This window comes from Syngnathoides biaculeatus, chromosome 15 (assembly GCF_019802595.1).
Source record: "Syngnathoides biaculeatus isolate LvHL_M chromosome 15, ASM1980259v1, whole genome shotgun sequence".
NCBI classification, from domain to species: Eukaryota; Metazoa; Chordata; class Actinopteri; order Syngnathiformes; family Syngnathidae; genus Syngnathoides; species Syngnathoides biaculeatus.
The window spans coordinates 23996801-24015790 of NC_084654.1; the positions used below are offsets into that span (position 1 = coordinate 23996801).

General features: G+C 47.1%; 1 protein-coding gene across 3 annotated transcripts in view; it reads left to right on the forward strand.

Annotated features, from left to right (window-relative positions):
- Positions 1-1867: 1867 nt before the first annotated feature.
- The window catches only part of plekhh1 (pleckstrin homology domain containing, family H (with MyTH4 domain) member 1), a 32437-nt gene continuing 15314 nt past the window's right edge, over positions 1868-18990 (forward strand). Inside the window, exons 1-12 of one of the 3 annotated variants that reach the window (XM_061844248.1) lie at positions 1870-1926; positions 5094-5587; positions 10813-10971; positions 15099-15161; positions 15251-15400; positions 15848-15931; positions 16368-16449; positions 16532-16564; positions 16649-16702; positions 16876-17001; positions 17083-17597; positions 17671-17749. In XM_061844248.1, coding sequence (XP_061700232.1) covers positions 5510-5587; positions 10813-10971; positions 15099-15161; positions 15251-15400; positions 15848-15931; positions 16368-16449; positions 16532-16564; positions 16649-16702; positions 16876-17001; positions 17083-17597; positions 17671-17749 — 1423 coding nt within the window. In that variant the 5' untranslated portion in view covers positions 1870-1926; positions 5094-5509. Of the gene's footprint in view, positions 1927-5093; positions 5588-10812; positions 10972-15098; positions 15162-15250; positions 15401-15847; positions 15932-16367; positions 16450-16531; positions 16703-16875; positions 17598-17670; positions 17750-18990 lie in introns of all 3 variants that reach the window. The other 2 variants (XM_061844247.1, XM_061844246.1) reach the window with 2 other exon arrangements.

The following is an 18990-nucleotide window of genomic DNA, read 5'->3' on the forward strand; positions in this document are numbered from 1 at the left end:
GGGGGTTGCATAAAATAACGTTCGCGATTCATTTCCAGAGGCAAAACCGGTTTGCTCCGCTTTGCGCTCCACGTCACGCTTGGATTTGCAAACGCGTCACATGAATATTCCGTCAATTAAACACAAATTTAGATTATCATCTGGGTACAGATTGCTCCCGTTTTGGTTCTGAATCGGGAGATGTCATTTGACTGCTGCTCAATGGCGCCGCGGCAGAGCTAAAGTCAAGCCGGGACCGTTGGCAGCCCTGAAATCCTTCACGTTGCTTCTCCGCATATGAACAGAAAGATCCCATTTGGCAGTTTTTTTTCAAAAACTACTCCAGGATCAAATAATTAATCGATATTTTCTTGGTGGTTTGGTTTTAACGGGTTTCATAAATTCAAGGGGGAAAATACTGAACCGGCTCTCGGATTTTCTACTTGTGCCCCTCGGAGGAAAATGTTTGAACGCCCCTGGTCTTGAGACCCGACGGATGGAGCGCAAAGACTGAAACGTATCAAAAGTCAGCCTTCTTGCTGACGCCGTCTCTGGTCACAGTTCTCACGAAAACCGTCTTGCCGTTGGCTCGCTGGCCAAGAAAGAACCGATTCCAGGCGGACACAATCCGCCACCTGCTCCTGAGGGTTTCTGGACCCTCTCGGAATGGATTTGCGTGGGATGCTTTAAAACGCATAACTGCCACAGCGTGGGGGGTGGGGGGTGCGGACGGGTGGGGGGGTCGAGGCCCGCATTGTGTTCCAATCAGTCTTGAGAAGCAGGACGCCCTCCGGTCCTTCAGTCCGGTTGAGCGGGCAGACGGGAGATCGCGACGGGGGCGGGGGGGGGGGCGACGGCTCCCTTTGATCACGGCGTCCGTTGCTCGACGGGAGGTGGCGTTGGGGGGGGCGAGGGTCCGGGCGGGGGGTCCTTTTGGGTTGCGACGCCGGAGAGAGTGCTGGATTGTCTCGGGGGGCCCCTTTCTGCCACTCGCCCCCAAACAAGAAGCCGATGATGCCCGTTTGGTTGATGGGGGGGGGGGGGGGTGCGTCCTAATGGGATGCCTCTCAACGGCAACCCCCCTTAATCCAAACCATCAAAGACCCTCCGGCGGACCATTTGGCTCATTAGCACTTGCAGCGGTTCAAAAACCTTGATTGAGCCAAGGGCCATATTTTAAATGGCGCCGCCAAACCAGAAATGTCCCAAGTATGTACGTACACCGGTGCCTTGAGAAACGAGCTTAATCCGTTCCGTGACCGCGCTCAGAACTCAAAATACTCGCATCTCAAATCGTTTTCCCCCTTGACGAGAAATGTCTATTTTAATAAAGACAAATATATGATATAATTACAATATAGTACTTTCTAAAAAAAAGTTATGTTCATTTAATATAACGTAAATAACTAAAGCAATTTTGTCACACTCGTTTTTCATTTTTCTTTGAATTATTGTGTGATTTCTTTGGCCACTTGGGGCAGTATAATGCAGACAAACAGATGTACACGGAGACAGAAGAGAACTCCTGAGCAGTATTTTCATTTTAATTTCATTTTAATTTTTTTGGAAGAGGATAAAGTAGTGTCCATATTATAGATGGCACGCCTGTGAATGAAAATGATTTGAAATAATTTCAATTTAGTGTTTTGTTTCATGTCATGAACACACGGCTTCTGAACCGGGGTGTTTAGACTTTTGATGTCCGCTAACTAATATTAATTATAGTCAAAAATGATGGATTATTCACTGAGTTATCTTTAGTGTTTGGTCTTTTTCTTCCCCTAAGTGGATGAACGCTTACAAATGGATGAATTCCTCTCTTCCGTTTGTCAGTGCTCCCTCTGGCGGTCATCTCGGAAATGACTCAGGGGGTTCCCATGTTGTCCAGCAGAGGGCAGCAAGTGACAAACTTCCATCAGTTAAGGAAGTGACGTTGCAGCGTTTCGGGTAAATATGATTCCTCACGCACTGACAATTTTTCTACTTCACCAAATAAAAAAAATAAATATCTCAGTGAGCGCAGTGGTTTATAATACCTACTGTATTTAAATATATATTTTTTTATATTTGATAAATTTTTGGTCTAATATGTATATTTTTTTACATTGTCCAACATGAGGTGTTTGGTGTGGGGAGGATATTAATTTAATTTTGGATTAAAAAAAAAAAAAACCCTGAATGAAAGTAACATTATTATCGCACATGATGAAATTTTGCTTTCGTGTCTCGTGCACGCCGTTAAACTCGACTCGTCACCGATGGGCCGCGTATTTGCGTGACGTTTGAACGCCGCAACGTCGGCGGCGGCGGTGTGGATTGATTTCCCCTTTAACGGCCCCAACGCGTCTTCCGCAAGCGTTTCCTCCTTAAACGCTGACGCGCCGAGAAATGCCGTAAATCTCCTCTCAACATTGTGAAAAGGGAAGGAAAAAAAAATGTATTTTCTGTACTCCGGCCAGAGGGAGGAAGAAAATGCTTTACTCCCCCCCCCCCCCCAAAAGAAAAAAAAAAAAATATATATATATATACTGTAGTTCCAACCTCCAGAGCTCACCTGGTTATAAGCCTCACCCAGAACATTTGTAAAGGAAATACCATTTGGTACATACATACGCCGCAACCGTGTAAAAGCCGCAAGTGCCCACATTGAAACACGAGATATTTACAAAGAAAGACTCGACGCAGAGAGTTTATCGCTAGCGCCACCACACTAACGGTAGCACCGCCATGTTAACGCTAGCTCCACCGCGCTCACGCTAACAGGGCTGGTTAAAAAACAAAACATACCGGTAAAAATCACGGCAGTAACACGCTAGCGCAGCGCTAACAGGGCCGGACCGGTAAAAGTCACTTCCTCGGCACATATATTCCACCGGTCTCACCTCTAGGCTTTTTCCCCTCGAGTGCCCCCTTGTGGCCGTTAGAAAAAAAATTCACAAATTAGCCGCATCGCCGCATAAAACGCGGGGTTGAAAAAGTGTGTGAAAAAAGTTGCGGCTGATAGGCCGGAAAGTACGGTATAATGCTTCGTTTTGGAGGGGGAAAAAAATTTAAAAAAAATGTTTTCTCGCTACTTTTACTCATAAAATTGAAGAAAAAAAAAAGCCCTCGAATGACTTTATTTGCATACGAAAAATGAAAGACTGTTTGCCCCTCTTAACGATGAGAGCAAAAATCCAACGATGGATTTCTACTTGATATAAAAATCTATGTTGTTACATAAAATCACAACATGTATACTTTATTACCATAATTATTTTCATAATTTGTGCATTTTTTTCTAACGGCCGCAAGGGGGCACTCGAGCGGAAAAGGTCAGAGAGAGCCGTGGAATATATGTGCCGAGGAAGTGACTTTTACCGGTGCATTTTTAGATGGAGAAAGTGACAATACGGCGGTGATCGGACGACGGCGCGTTCCGATGACGCACCAAGAGACATAATGATGCGCTCGGCCGGCGCGTCTACGAATAACCCGGAGAGGCGAAATCTGCCGCCAACCCCGCAAACCGCCGACCGCCATCGTTGGCCGCGGGTCGCTCGCTTGTGGCTTGAGCTGTGAAAAACGGGCCACGTGCGCAGCTAAAATTGGCACAAAGGAAGACGCGCGGGATGCTGTTAGTGTCGCAAAATGGGATGTTTTTTTTTTTTTATTCCTATTTTACAAAAAAAGAAGAAAAAAAGCAGTTTCTGTATATTTGCTTGCAAAGATTAACGTACAGCTCCATTTTTTTTACAAGTTCATATTTTTAAAATCACACTTTTTATACTTTTTCTTACTACGTACACTCCTCCACTGACAGCACAACAAAATATTTTCTACTCCCCCCCCAAAAAAAATCAGTTTGTAATTTACTCAAAAATTTACACGACTTGAACAGATTAAAAAAGGGAAAAAAAAATCTTATATTTAAAAAAAACCACTTTTTTTCCTCCTCATTTTTCTATTAAAAAATGATTTTTTTTTCTTCTGGAAATAAACTTTCCTTTGCGAAATTTCAGATATGTGACTAAATAAAAACACACCCCAAAAAAATCCAAATGTTTGACTACTTTTCTGATTAAAAAAGGAGAAAAAAAAACACGTTTATTTTTTTTTTCTTTTTGCGCCACCTTGCAGATTTTAAAAAAAGCGGACTTTGCTTTATTAAAACAAAATAAATCAACTCTTGTTTTTGTCTTTGTAGTTGTTGTTTGCTACTTTACGTCTCGCTGAGCATCTTTGCCAGACTTTTTGCGATTTGGGCCACTTGAGCTCCAAAGTCGGCGTTTCGGGGCCCGAACGTCAGGGAAAGATTTGCGTCGTTAAGTTCAACGTTTGAGCCCGACAAGCAGGCAACGGGATTCATGCGTCGGTTTGACACCAGACGTCTGTTTTTTGCATTTATGTAGAAGGGAGGAAGGGAGGAAGGGAGGAAGGGGGGGGGGGACAAAAAAACCCAAAACATTTCTGTACTCGCTGGCCTTAAACGTCAACCGGCGAGATTTGTAGCGCAGCGTTGCATTGTGGGAGAGCAAATCTGTGAAAATGACCACAAGCAAGTGCAGCGTTGTTGTTGTTTTATTGTTTTATTTAAAATATTGTATAGAATAGGCGGCTGGATGGATAGAATATTGTTGTCTCCCTGTCACTGAATACATTTACTGCAATATAATATTGGGTATTTACATCTTGTTGGTTTGTATGGCAAAGATTATTTGTTTTGGCACAAATTGTGCTTTTCCTCGGATTTTTGGCATTTTAGACAATAAAATGATTTTGGTGACATATTCGGAGACAAGTGAGGAACTGTCAACATTTTTCAGGTGAGGGGCCAGAACCGCTGGGATAGATGATTCCACAAACTTCACTTTTGTTTTGTTTTTAAATCAAATTAACTGTTGTTGCTCATTGCGTCCACCAGAGGGCGCGCGCGAACAAACATTGTAAAACAACACCACGTAAATGACAATGACACGTGATTTGAGATATTTAAATCCACAATAAAATGTGTAAGAATAATTTTTAAAAACCACAGAACGAATTTTATGTAGAAAAAAAAAATGAACGTTTCCATTTCCGATTGAAATCACTTCCTCTCATATTTAGTGATACATAATCGATCTTGCGTCCAGCGTGATGACGTTTTAGCACGAGAGGAACTTTCGGCAACGTCGCGACTGGACCCGTCGCTGTGATTCCGTGAAGCTGTAAACGTCCGGACGGAACCCAAAGTGTGTGTTTACGGCCCGTGGGACCACAGGCAATATCCTGCGCACACACACACACACACACACGCACTCGAGTGGGAGTGTCCAAGAAGAGGGTGAGGGGCGACTCCGTGCAGAAACCTGATCCCGCTTCGGGCCCTTTAAAGGAAGACGTTCTAACTCAATGGAGGCCGGGAGGAGGAGCGTGCGTGCGCGTGCACGTGCGCGCGCGCGCTTTGCGGCTAAGCACGCAGCAGGCTCACAAGGCGAGCTGAGCTGGGCCAGGCGAGACCGGTGGCTGGGAGCTCCATCAAGACGAAGACGAAGAAGAAGAAGAATGAATGAGCGGCTGGAGCAAAACGGCGTGGACGGCGTGGACGTGCGATTCTGAGTCGGTGGTGGAGTCAACGACCCAAAAGGTAAAAACGCAAAAAAAAACAAAATACATTTTTGCGCTTGTCCGTCTGCACCGATTGTGAGGCACGTGCGCAATGTTTATTTCTACTCTGCACTTTTTCTTTTCATACTTCATTCCAAAAATTGTATTTTTATATACTGAAAGAGAAGGAAATGATTTTTTTTTTGCATTTCCATTAAACTTCAAATTAAATATGTATTATACAAATCTAATTTTTTTTTCATGCACTATATCTTTTTAACACTTTATTAAAAGCAGGTAATCGTTTTTATAATACTTTTTTAGTTTTTTTAAACTTTTTTCTAATACTTTTTATTTCATATTTCATTCCAAAAATTGTATTTTTATATACTGAAAGAGAAGGAAATGATTTTTTTTGCATTTCCATTAAACTTCAAATTAAATATGTATTATATAAATCAAATTTTTTCATGCACTGAAACTTTTTAACACTTTACTAAAAGGAGGTAATTATTTTCCCATTACTTTTTTAGTCAAGAAAAACATATTTAATTTTCTCCCTAAAAGTTGCATTCAACCTTAACGAATTTGTCGAGATGGCGTCAGCTAAACGTTGATTCTGGTTCTGATTCTGATCGCGACGGCACAACTGGCACGGAAACAGAAGTTCAAAACATGAATGAATTCTTTATCCACCCATCTAATTTGCAAGCCGCTTATCCACACAAGGGGCACGGGAGGGAAGGAGCCTATCCCGGCTAACTTCGGGCGAAAGGTCGACGACACCCTGAACGGGTCGGCAGTCAGTCGCAGGGCAAATATTGAGCGGGAATCGAACCCGCGCTGCCCGCGCCACGTAAACATCAGTGACTCTTGCTTTATTCATATCTATATGTATTATTAATTTAACTGTCTGTGTGTATACACACGCGTTGAATATATACATATACACGCACATACACGGAGACTCTGTTCTATTAACCAGGATGTAAATATTTTTTTTAATTTGCCAGAATTTTAACTTCTTTCCAAATGTTCCTGTATTTTATTCATTTAAAAATATTTTAAATGGGCCACTATTTTAAGGATAATGAAAAATAAAACAATTTTGTTGTATCAAATCTTAAATTGAAATGCAATAATGTGTACGATAAATTGTTTTACAAATAATATTATTAATAATATTCTCTTAATAATATATTTTTTATTTTATTATCTTAAAAATAATGATAAAATATACAATGTGTGTAGATAAAAAATTGATGTCGAGGGCATGAAAATATATACAATCAGTATGAGTAGATAGTACATAGTAAAATATTTCAAAACAATAGATTAATATTTTTAAAATAAAACTATATCGTATTTATCAACTGTCGGGACGGAAATGGGAGTTCAGAACATTCGACATCAACTTTTTTGCTGTCAAAAGAAGGAAAACAAAAGCGACGTCGCCAGCATTTTTCAGGTCCATTCATAACCGGCACGGAAATGGGAGCTCAGAACAGCCCGAGAGCTCCGCCCACACGTTAGCCGGCGCGTCGGATGAGCCGCATCCTCAAAGCGCACGTTTATTTGCCCGTGTTTTCCTTCGCGGTCTACCCCAATAAACCCAAATTCTTGCCTTTAAAGAAAAAAAAAAGTTGCTTGTGAGGTGCCTCGAGGTGCGCGTTTACACCTCTCGCGAGAGGAATGGACGCGGGGCTGATTAAAAACGAGCGCGGTCAGTCGGTTTTTTCGCCAAATTTGTCATTATTTACTGACGTGGAAAGGGAGGACGAAAGGAGGTCACAGAGGTGAACAAATAAAAAAGATGAACATGAAGAACGTCTTGTGAAAAGCAACGTTCGATACAAATAGCAAAACATTTTTCAAAAGTATACGCAACATTCATATGGCAAATCATCTTTCCCCATTGAAACCAATGGGAATGCAGTTAATCCGTTCCAGCCGCCTCCCAAAAATGACGACCGAAAACGTTCCAAATGTTTTTGGGGTTTTTTTTTAATATAAGAAATATCAGTTGAGGGGGTTATGTTTGGCGACGCGGTGGATCAGCTGGTAAAGCGTTGGCCTCACAGTTCTGAGGACCCGGGTTCGATCCCATCCCCGCCTGTGTAGAGTTTGCATGTTCTCCCCGTTCCTGGGTGTCTTTTCTCCGGGCACTCCGCTTTCCTCCCACATCCCAAAAACATGCAACATTCATTGGACACTCTAAATTGCCCCTAGGTGTGATTGTGAGGGTGGCCGTTTGTCTCCATGTGCCCTGCGATTGGCTGGCGACCAGTTCAGGGTGTACCCCGCGACTCTAGTGAGGATAAGCGGCTGAGAAAATGGATGGATGGAGGGAGGGTATTGTAAAGAACGAAACAGTTTGCGCGTCATGTTTTCATACTTAAATCCAGCGTGTGGCTTCCTTGTGGATTTAATAATGAAGTGCTGCTTCCACAAGTGAAAATACAAAGAAGGGGGGGGGGGCGTAAAAGTCGCCCGATCGGGTACATCCGCAAAGCGTTCAGAGCGCCGCCACGGCTTCGGCTCGCCTACCTCGCGCCACTCCGGCACGTGCGCAGCCGGGAGCCGCATCTGGATTCCGCGCGGCGTCTGGCGGGGACCGGCACCGGCGGGTGGCGGGCGTGAGGCGGGAGGCGACAACATCTGCCGGGGATGACGTCACCCGAACGCCCCCCAAGTGACTAATCACTGACACCGGCGCAGCTGCGAGCTCAGCGGCGTGTCGTCGCCTGCCCGTGTGCGTCTGTTTCTAATAAGTGTGGATTTTGTACATCATCCCTCTGGAAAAGCGGCACAAAAAAAACGGGGCAAGACGGCACCTGTGTAGTATGAAAATAATGAGACACGCAACGGCGCAACACCTGAAACTAAAAACTGCACAGACACAGACGGGGGTGAACAAGGTCGCTTTGCCAGATCACAGCCTAAACCAAGTCAGCACCTCAATCCGCGGGTGGGATTTTCTGCTCGTTCCTGCTCCGCATCTTGACCTCTTCCTTCGGAACGCCGACGGGTTCCCCTTCGAGGCCGGCGGCGGCGAAGAAGACGACCGCGTCGTTTCCGCCGCGGTGTTTGTTCTGGGCCCCGTCCGGCCTGACGCTAGCGCAGAACCTCGGTCTGTCCGCAGCCATCCGAGGCGAGCTTTCCCCCTGCGGATCCTCCTCCCGACCTCTCCGGGTGGCCCGACGTAAATCCAGCAAGGCAGGCGGAATCCTAAAAGCTCCGATCTGGAGTGTGAGCGACTCCAGTCTTGCCCACGTGTCAAATCTTTGTTGACGCAGGACTCAGTCGGCCAGAGTGGCCCATTTTCTCCTCGCCTCGGTTCCGTGGTGGCCTTTTCCGAAACTCCCGCTTGACTTCTTCCGGTCAGGGGGAAAGTTTACAGCGTCGTTCGGGTCGGACTGCGACGCCCGTGGGTGGTCTTGAGGTGTCTTGTTTTCCTGCGGGGGGATTAGCACCTTGACGTCCCCGCGGAAATTGGGTGCGACGTGACACCGTTCACGACGTGGTAAACGTCGTGTCATTTTGGTCTTTTGGAACATTTGCCACTCAACTAATTCTTGAAACCAGTCCAATTAGATCCCAAACAACTTTAGCATGGGAACGCGCCTGCTAGCTTAACGCAAAGTCATAAAAGAAAACACCATTAACTGCTAAACAATTAGCATTGACCGTTGCGGTAATAAAACCTTTTAAGCGTCAAATATTTGAACACAAACATGGCGGAGCGCGTCTGGTGAGAAATTAGAACTGCACTCGCAGGCGTATGTTCTTTATCCTCCGTGAAAGGCGACCGACGTGTCGTGCCTCTCGTGTCCTCTGCAGTTTTTTCAAAATAAAATCATCAGTAACTGGACATGCCGATCATTTTGAAACGGCAAAGTGCTCCGGAATTTTTCAACTATTAATACGGCCAGCGTTTGAATCTTTTAGTGTGGCCATTTTTTTTTTTTTTTTGCGCGGCTTTACGTCAAAGCCGCCAGTCGGCCGAGTGGTCATCCCGGGTCCAAAAACCTCCGCGCGCAGGACTTCTGTAATTTGGACGGCTCAAGCCTGTATTTACGAGCGGGCTAATTGCAGGGAGCGCCGGCGCGCGAGTTAAAACCGTCGGACTTTGAACGTCTCGTCTGTCGCGGCCGTCCCCCCCCCCCCCCGCTCGTCTTTTCGATGCGTTGCTGCTTCACTTTGCTTTCCTTGTCGAGATCGTCGTGCTTTATTTATTTGATCTCAGAACTGGAGAGATGCAGAAAGTTAAGTCTCTCTGCTTCGGAGTGGCCATTTTTCATCACATTGACTTTCGGTCAAGGATTTCGAGGAGTGGAATTGGAATCGGAATAGGCAAACGTGACCCTCACACGAGAGCTCGAAATCACGATGACGGACTTCTGCATCTTTTCGGGCTCGGCTTCCTCTGATCGATGAAACCGTTGAGGAGCGGACTTTTCCCCCAAAAGTCCTCACCCCTTTGAAAAACTAACTGGAGCGCTCCGTCAGCTTCCCGCATTCAGCACTTTGTCCATTCATCGGCACACATTCTTGCCTCCTTTCTCTTTGCCTGCGAGAGCTGAAGCACTCCCCTGCGGCCTCCCCCCCTCCCTCAACTACCCCCCTTGTGGGACCGTCATGCAGAAAGACACCATTGTGCCAGACCGGACCAGCATCCAGTTTCAGCTCTGCCTTGTAATTAAGAAGAGATTGCACTGCTGGCGGAGGGAGGGAGGGAGGACGGAGGTTTGGGGTTAGTCGCCAGAGCTGACCCGCTTCGGCCCGCCGGCCCGGGAGCGGATGAACCCGACTCCCCCCGCCGACACAAACCACCCCGCTTTGAGGTTTTTGTGCGTGTGGGCAACGCGAGGGAATGGAAAGAAAGTTTCAAGCTTTACTCGGTCCAGCTGTTTTGTCCGTTTCCCCGAGTCTCCGGCGTGTGTCACAGAGAGGAAGTTTTTCAAGTTTTTCCGCCACACTTCTCGCCCGCTGATTCACGAGGATGGGAGAGGAACGACCCCGCCGTAAACGAAAACAGACGCGAGGGAAAACGCCATCGCGTGTCGCGAATGTCCACCGGAGGAGGTCCGTGGAAACCGCCACCTTGTACGATAAAAATCAACAGACAGAACTCAAGAACTTGAACCTCAGCCACGGTCCAAAATAGTCACAGATACGAGCGCTCCTCTCACCAGTTGGTCACCGTAACCGCCACCTCGCGTGGTCCAAATAAACGCAACTCTCGCTCTCTTGCTCTCGCTTCAGTGTGAGGAAATCGCGGCCATGGCCGACGTGCTGGAGAGCGGCGGCGGTGGCGCGGCGCCGTCCGGCGTGGATTGGCACCAGCGCTGCGTGGCTCTGGAGATGCAGCTGCTGAGGTTCCGGCTCCAGGCGGGGAAAATCCGGGAGCTGCTGGCCGAAAAGGTAAGAAAGGCACAACGGCGTCGTACCGAGCTGTCGCGTAGAACGCGGGGTTCTGCGAGTAACAGTCCGCGGTTGGCTCCTGGTTTTGCGCTAATTCCCAGATTTGAATTTGGAAAAATGCACAAAAAAACCCAACAATTTTTTCCAGGTTTTAGGCTCAAGTGGGACCGAGCGCCAAAGCCCGCCCTCAAAACGTCTTTCTCGGTTTGTGGCAACCCGCCTCGTCCTTGACAATCGCCCCCTGTTTTTGCGGTTTAGTAAAAGTGATATCGTTCAGTACTGAAAATGTGGACCTTCAAAACCCGATACTGCGTCACGGTTCCTTGTCTGAGCACCTCCGCAGTTGCGCAGGGATGAATCGGGTAATATGTGGCTGTGAGTCGCCATTTTTCTGTCATTTTCGGGTAAAACTTCACATTTTTCATGTATTTTTTTTAACACATTTTTTAGATTTCTGCCTGTTTTTTGGCTCTGACCCTTCTACGGAAGCCGTCAAATTTCCAGATCAACATTTGAATTTGAATTGAATTGATTGAATACTTTTGGATGCATTGATCCTCCCCAAATTTTTATTAAATGATCGGATATTCGGATAGCTTATGAGCAATTATGAACGCAGCCCAAGGAAACGGTTCAAGTGAGTGAGTCAGTGTTTGGGCAGAGATGCGATAAACTCCGATCGACACGCGTTGTCCAGTCATCGTGTCTCACCGGAGTTTTTAATATTCAACACGTTAGTCATCGGGGGCCTTTCCCCTCCGGAGACCGCAAGGGGAAATACCACCAAAGAAGACATCGACCGACAAACGAGTCGGGCGTGGACTTGGCCCAGCTGTTATGTTTAGTTATCCATCCATACAGTTTCTTTTTCGCTTATCCTCACGAGGGAAGTGCTGCCAACGGGCAGGAGCCTGGGCACACCCTGAACTGGTCACCGGCCAACGTAGGCACGGGGGTTGGGGGGGCTGGGGGGGAGAGAACATTCAAACTCCACGCAGGCGGGGCCGGGATCGAACCCGGGACCTCAGTACTGTGAGGCTTTACCAGCTGATCCACCGTGCCGCCAGGATAGTACAGTAAACTATAGTACAGTATGCCACAGGTTTCCAACTCAAGGCCTGGGGGCCAGATTCGGCCCCCCCACATGATTTTATGTGGCCCGCGAAGGCAAATCATGCCGTGATTCTCATTTAAATCTGTACCAAAATTTTAAATTGTCATATCATGAATCATAATGTTGAGGTATTGCAAGCGTTTTTACGTTACCAAACGTCAACAATAGTTTAAAAAAAAAAAAAAAAAACATTACCCTTGATTTCTGATGCCAAAAGTAATTCATAAATTTCACGTGTCAAACGATTTTTTTCATGATTTCACAGTCATAACGGCCCCCTGAGGGGAACCGGAACGACAATGTGGCCCGCGACAAAAAATGAGTTTGACACCCCTGCGATATGGCATTAAAAAGTAAACTCAATTTCTGTACAATACATTTTGCTAAAGCGTAACAGCATACCAACGTTTTGCATTAAGTGCTAAAGTACACCATGGTCTTGTATAGTCAAGTATTATGTTGTATAATGTCTGATTGTACACAGTACTATCATCGCTTAATATATTACAGTTTAGCAATCAAAATAGTGTGGCATAGTTAATTCAAATGTAATCTAATAATAGTATAGCCAAATGTACTGTTGTGTAGTATAGAAAAGTATAATTTAGTGTATCGGATGATAATGCTAACGCTAGCGCCGCCACACTAACGCTAACAGAGGGCCGGTTGAAAAAAAAAAAAAAAAAAAACAACATACTGGTAAAAATCACTGAGACGCGGCAGTAACACGCTAGCGCAGCGCTAACAGGGCCGGACCGGTAAAAGTTACTTCCTCGGCGCATGTATTCCACCGGTCTCACTCTTACCTTTTCCGCTCCAGTGCCCCCTTGCGGCTGTTAGGGATGCACAAATTAGCCGCATCACCGCATAAAGCGCAGGGTTGAAAGCGTGTGGAAAAAGTCGCGGGTTATACGCCGGAAATTACGGTACATAGTATACTATATGCCGTAGCAATGTATATCGTCGAGCATAGTATTGACTAAAGTACAACTGAGTATACCAATGATGGTAACGTGAACGACGGCCGTCAAAAATCGCCGCCGCAGCTTCCGACGGTCGAAGGTGTGAAGTTTCCGACTTTCGCGTTTCGCCGAACGCACCGCGACTCCCATTTTGCCTCCTTGTGAGCGTCGATGATGAGGCAAAGCAGTAAAAAGTAGCAACAAGAACACACACCGGTCGGTGCCGCGGTGCGTGTCGGGGGGGGGGTTCTGCCGGGGAACCACCGTTCCGTCACGTTATTGCTTTTTGGGGAAAGGCTGCTTTTCGCTTTTCATGGTCTTCGTCTCATCTGCGTGGCCAAGTTAGGAGTGTTTTACACATTGACCCACTTTGCCGTGGAAAAAAGAAAAGAAAAAAAAACGCAAGCTTAAGAGAGGGAGAAGGGAAGAGAGCGCTGAGGGGTGCGTTTGATGCTGCAAAGTGATATCAATTCATGACTCCCGTTATGTAACGACAACCGATCACCGCTGGTACTTCTATCTATCTATCTATCTATCTATCTATCTATCTATCTATCTATCTATCTATCTATCTATCTATCTATCTATCTATCTATCTATCTATCTATCTATCTATCTATCTATCTATCTATCTATCTATCTATCTATCTATCTATCTATCTATCTATCTCTCTCGCTAACTAGCTAGCTCGCTATCTATCTATCTATCTATCTATCTATCTATCTATCTATCTATCTATCTCACTAGCTAGTTAGCTCTCTCGCTATCTAGCTATCTCTCTCGCTAGATAGCTAGCTAGCTACCTCTCTCGCTCTCTTTCTCTCGCTCTCTCTCTCTCTCTTTATATATATATATATATATATATATATATATATATATATATATATAGTCAATTATGAGTGTGCAATGTAGTATTATATAAAAAAAAAGTATGTTATAGTATCATTTAGTACACTATGCAATAGCATAGTCAGGAACATTCTAAAGTCTATTTTGTCGTATGGTATAGAATAGTAAGTGCGGTATATCATACTAAAGTATACTTATGTACAGTGTAGTATAGCATACAATAATTAGTATAGTATAGCACATCACGGTAGCACTACCTTGAATGGTAAAATTTTGTATCGTGGAATGTAAAATTGTAGTCGTATGTATTGAATGGTATAGCATGCTATGATACAGTTCAATCTGGTAAACTACACTAAAGTGTCGTACTATAGCAAAGAGTGTATGAATAATAACTTTTTGTCGCTGTCAATATTGCACAGTATTTGCTTTAACGGAGCAAGCGAAAATGTGACCGGCGTGTACACGCGCGTCGTCCGCCATGCGCTGCTAATGCTAGGTCCGAAAGGGGCTCTGGACTCAACGTTTTCCAAAATCTTTTGACTTCGTCCACAATGGCATGTCTTTGTTCACACTGTGTGACTCACGTTGCAAAGGACCCCCGCCCCCCCCGGACCCCCACAGCGCCCCGATGTCCGACTCCGGCGCTTTTTTTCAGTTTGCCGCGCTGACGCTTGTTTACCACAAAAACTTTCGACTCCCGGGCGACGCTTTTGACCTCAGCCTAGCCACTAACCGGCAACCCACGCCCACTCGAGCCAAGCGTGCCGGGCGAACCCTTTTGGGAACCGGCAGGCGGTCTTCGTGCGAGCGCCGGAGAAAGTCCCGAGCCAAGCCCGAGCCACGTGGACTCAACGCGCTACACAAAACTGGACTTGCCGTACAACACGCATTTTCAGTGTTTTTCAGAACATTTTAGCAACCTCAAAAAAAAAAAAATACACGGAAAATACAAGTTTCCTGTTTTTTTTCACGGTATTCGAGTTTTCGCTTTCTTGTTTGACCACCAGCGGCGGCGGTCGCCTCGCGGAAAACCTCCGCTGGTCCAGTTAGTGTATGGAGATAGATTGATAAGGACGTTTTCACGACTCTCGGCCCTGTTGAACTTTCCCACACGTTTCCCGCGGGGGGGGGAGCCGGTGGGTTTCTACCCCCGACGCGCGAAACCACGGTAACCCGGAGGCCTTTGTCTCTGACGCAGATGCAGGAACTGGAGCAGCGGGTGATCCGGGCCGACCAGCGTGCGGAGAACGCGGAGAAACAGGTGGGGAAAAAAATGGCGGATTTTGTCCGGGTTTTCGACTCCGGCTTGTAAATGTGTCGGCCTCGCCTTCCCAAACGCGCGCGTCGCAGATCCACGCCATGGAGGAAAAGCTCAAGTCGGCGAACGTCCAGAGCAACGAGTCCGAGAGCTTGTTTTACAGAAAGTGCCAAGACCTGACTGCCCGGGTCCAGGAGAAAGACGCCGCCATCAAAAGATTAGAGATACAGCTGGAAAAGCAGGTGTGAGGGGTTGGCGCCTGGTTCTCAAACCGGGGGTCCGCTTGGGGTCCACAAAAACAGTTTGCAATAAATTCTGTATATGGGACCGGGCTTCTTTCCCCTCTCATTAAATTGGGACGTACATTTCATACATTCCAATTTTTGTCACCGGGAAATATATTTGTAATTCGTCGTCTTTTTGTCTGAAATTCATCTTGTTTTTCTGATTTTTTTTTTTTTTTTTTTTTTTTTTCCTTGGGTGAAAATCTGACTTCATCTTCATCAACATTTCCTCAAACAAATCAAATAAGTAAATATGTAACTTTTTGTTTAAAGTATCAGAGTCCCCTTCGAAAATGTTCTGCCCTGTAAGTGGTCCCCCTGGACCCAAAAGGTTTGAGAGCCCTTACCTTAGAAAAACAGTTGCCGAAATGAAATATACTCATGGCATATTTTCTCTGACTCCAGGTCTTAGTCAGAGCCCACGAGGCTAAAATAATTGAAGAGAAGGCAGCCAAGATTAAAGACTGGGTAACCGTAAAGCTCAGCGAGGTAAGCGTGCACGGTTAACATGTACCAGGACTAAGGGCCCGATTTGCGGAGATCCTAAATGCGCGTTCACACACCGCAACAGATTGGCGCACACTTGGCGACAGGTGGGCTAAATTCAAAAAAGGGTTTTGCGCTTAAGCTTTTTGGCATCATACCGCAAGCACAAATTCAAGTTGGAAGTGATGGAACTGGAAGTGCGAGTGGAAAAGGCAAACAAACATATTAATGAGTGACAGAACATAGAAATGCTGTTGAAACTAGTTGCTTCGTCCTTTTTACGTAATCTATGTGCATACGGTGTACCCCTATAATCAAATGTGCCACGTTTTTGTGGCACCGGCAGATGACAACCTGGTTAGTGGATGAGCTTCCACGTGTTTGTGGGTGTTTTTTGCAAAAGCAAAGCTTTAGTTTGATATAAGTGTTACTTCTGTAGATGGAGCAAGAGAACCAGCAACTTAAACAGGCCAACTTGAAGCAGACGGAGCAGATTGCGTTGCTACAGAACAAACTACAAGGTCGGCAAAGATATCTCGCACCTGGTTTTGCTTTACCCACAAAACATGCAAATGTTTTTTTTGTCCCTCATCTTTATTTTAGAAAAAACGACCACCTGTCCCTCCGGATCCCCCGGTAAGTCCCCCAAAGCAGATGGCCACCAGGTACCTAAAAGTCCCCAGTTTCCTCCGAGCTGCCCTGATACGCCGACCTCGCCAGATCACAGCAGGAGACCGGCGGTTGCCTGTGGAACTGGAAAGAACTTGCCAACGGGTGATTTGTCATCTGTATATATATGTGCCCTGCACTTAGTGGCAATTTTGGTTTGCTTCTTGGGGACTTGGCTCCCGTTAGCTTTAGCCTAACATAAACCCCGTTGGCCGGCAGTCTGGAGTCAACCCCTTCGACTTGTTGAACCAAGATCTGTACGCTCATCTTTCCCTCAGATTCGAAAAGATCTCCGGAACCGAGCCGTGAAGGTATTTGCCACAGCCGCCATCTGACCCGCAATCCTCAGTTGCAAGATCAGCGTAGGGAGGACCTTGGACCAGAACCCCCAGACTGCTCCGAGGGTAGAGACAACTCCTCTGCTGAGTTGAACAGCAAATTCCGCTTGCAATGTCTTCATTCGTCCTCGTCATCTTCTTCCTCAGCGTACGAGGTGGCTCAAGGACCCCCGAGCTCCCCCAGGACTCCCCTCAGTCTTGCACCGAAAAGCCCGCTCTCGCTGCACTCGCCGTCACCCGACAGTCCCTTTCCCGGTCCCGTTGAGACGTCAGCCCCCCAATCCGGCGCCAGCATGACCTTACCCAAAATCCGGACTCCGCTCACCCCCAGGGACAGCATCCAGCTGGTGAAGAAACACTTCAGCCAGCCCCAGTCCGGCCTGGACCGACACCACCACCTGGTCAGCATCGACATCGTGACACCCTCGTCCACGTGCTCCACCCTCACCGCCGGCACGTTGCCCTCCTCCCGGCCGGTCGAAGAGACGGACATCGATGACGCTCTCCCGGACAGCATGGACGGCGTGGTGGAAGGGTCTGGATCCGCGGAGCCCGCCCAGCGGGATGGAGTCCCCTTTGCGGATCTCCCAGAGGAACCGGAGAGGCTGGATCCCGACGCTCTGAAACCACCGACGCCTCCGTTACATCGCTTCCCTTCATGGGTACGCAAACTTAATGTTGAACACGTTGCGGGTCTGAATGCGCTTGATAACGGAACTGATGGACTCTGTGTAGGAGAGTCGAATATATGCCGTGGCCAAGGCCGGAATGAGAGTATCTGAGACGTCTCCTGGAACGAGGTGCCCCAATCGAGGTGAGTCCACCCCACTGCACCAACCGACCTTGTCCACCACCCGATCGCAACCACACAAGAGCAAACGATCACAACTGCAGTCCTCCAACCAATGTCCACAAAGTCCTCGACCGACGGATTGAAGCCGCATCAACAAACCGCCTGACAAACGTTTGCAGCCGCGCTCCCCCAATCCCCGTCGACAAGTTCGCCACTCGATTAACCAAATCAAAAACGTTGAAGAAGAACAGATCGCGACTTCGCCCGCCCCAAGGGAATTCAACCGTTGCACTCGCGTGCTCACTTCCCCTGTGGCCGATCCCACGTCACTCGGCGACCACTCCGGCGCCGCCGGCTGCCCGTTTGGGATCCTTCATCGCGACTTTTAACGTAGCTTCCTGCGGCGCTGGGGGCCCGGCACACCTGCGGAGCCGCGGGCTCAACTCCCCTCCTCCCGCCGCCGCCGCCGCCGAAAAAAGCTCTCAAGCGGGATGTCGGCGCGATACTTGCCGCTGCTTTTTAATCCCGTGCGACTGATGAAAGGAACGAGGCTCGGGTGTAATTACGCGCCCCGTCCCGAAATCGTTCCTTCTATTTAGCTGGTCGCGCCATCCGCGGCGACGGCTTGGCAGGGCTGCCGAGGAGCTGTTGCGGGTTATTCAGATGCTGACTCAGCAATTTTTGGGTGTCTCTCATCTCCAAAATTCAAAACACCCGCGCTCGATAATCAATTCAAGTCTGCTTCGTGCTGTCCAGTTCCCCGTTTCTGTTTTCCGTTTGCGTCAAGGTAAGGAGTTAGCCCGGTGCTCTATGTAAACGCCGCAGGTTTGCGGTCAGACCCAGAAAAGCGTCCGCACTACAGACGTAATATCAGAACCGTAAGAAGAGGGGGGGGGGGGGGGAGGGGGGGCGCGACCCGGAGGTCTCGCAATCGATCCGGGTCGTGTAAACCGAGCGCCTTCGCGGCGTTATCTGCGTGAACGCCACCGCCAGCTGTCGGGATTCAAAGTTATTTTCTCTTCCTGCGAAGGGTGTTTACGGTCTTGCTTTTTTGTCAGCCGCAGTCACAGCTGCTTTGCGTCGCATTTTATGTATCAATAAATCAAATTATCCAATCATACTTTCGTGGCGAACTAAATAAATATCATGTGTGTAAATAAGGACAAATACAGTATGAAAATGATTTTGATTTGAACATTTCTAGGCTTCAAATGTAGCCATCCATTTTTTGAGGCGCTTATCCTCACGAGGGTCGCGAGAGT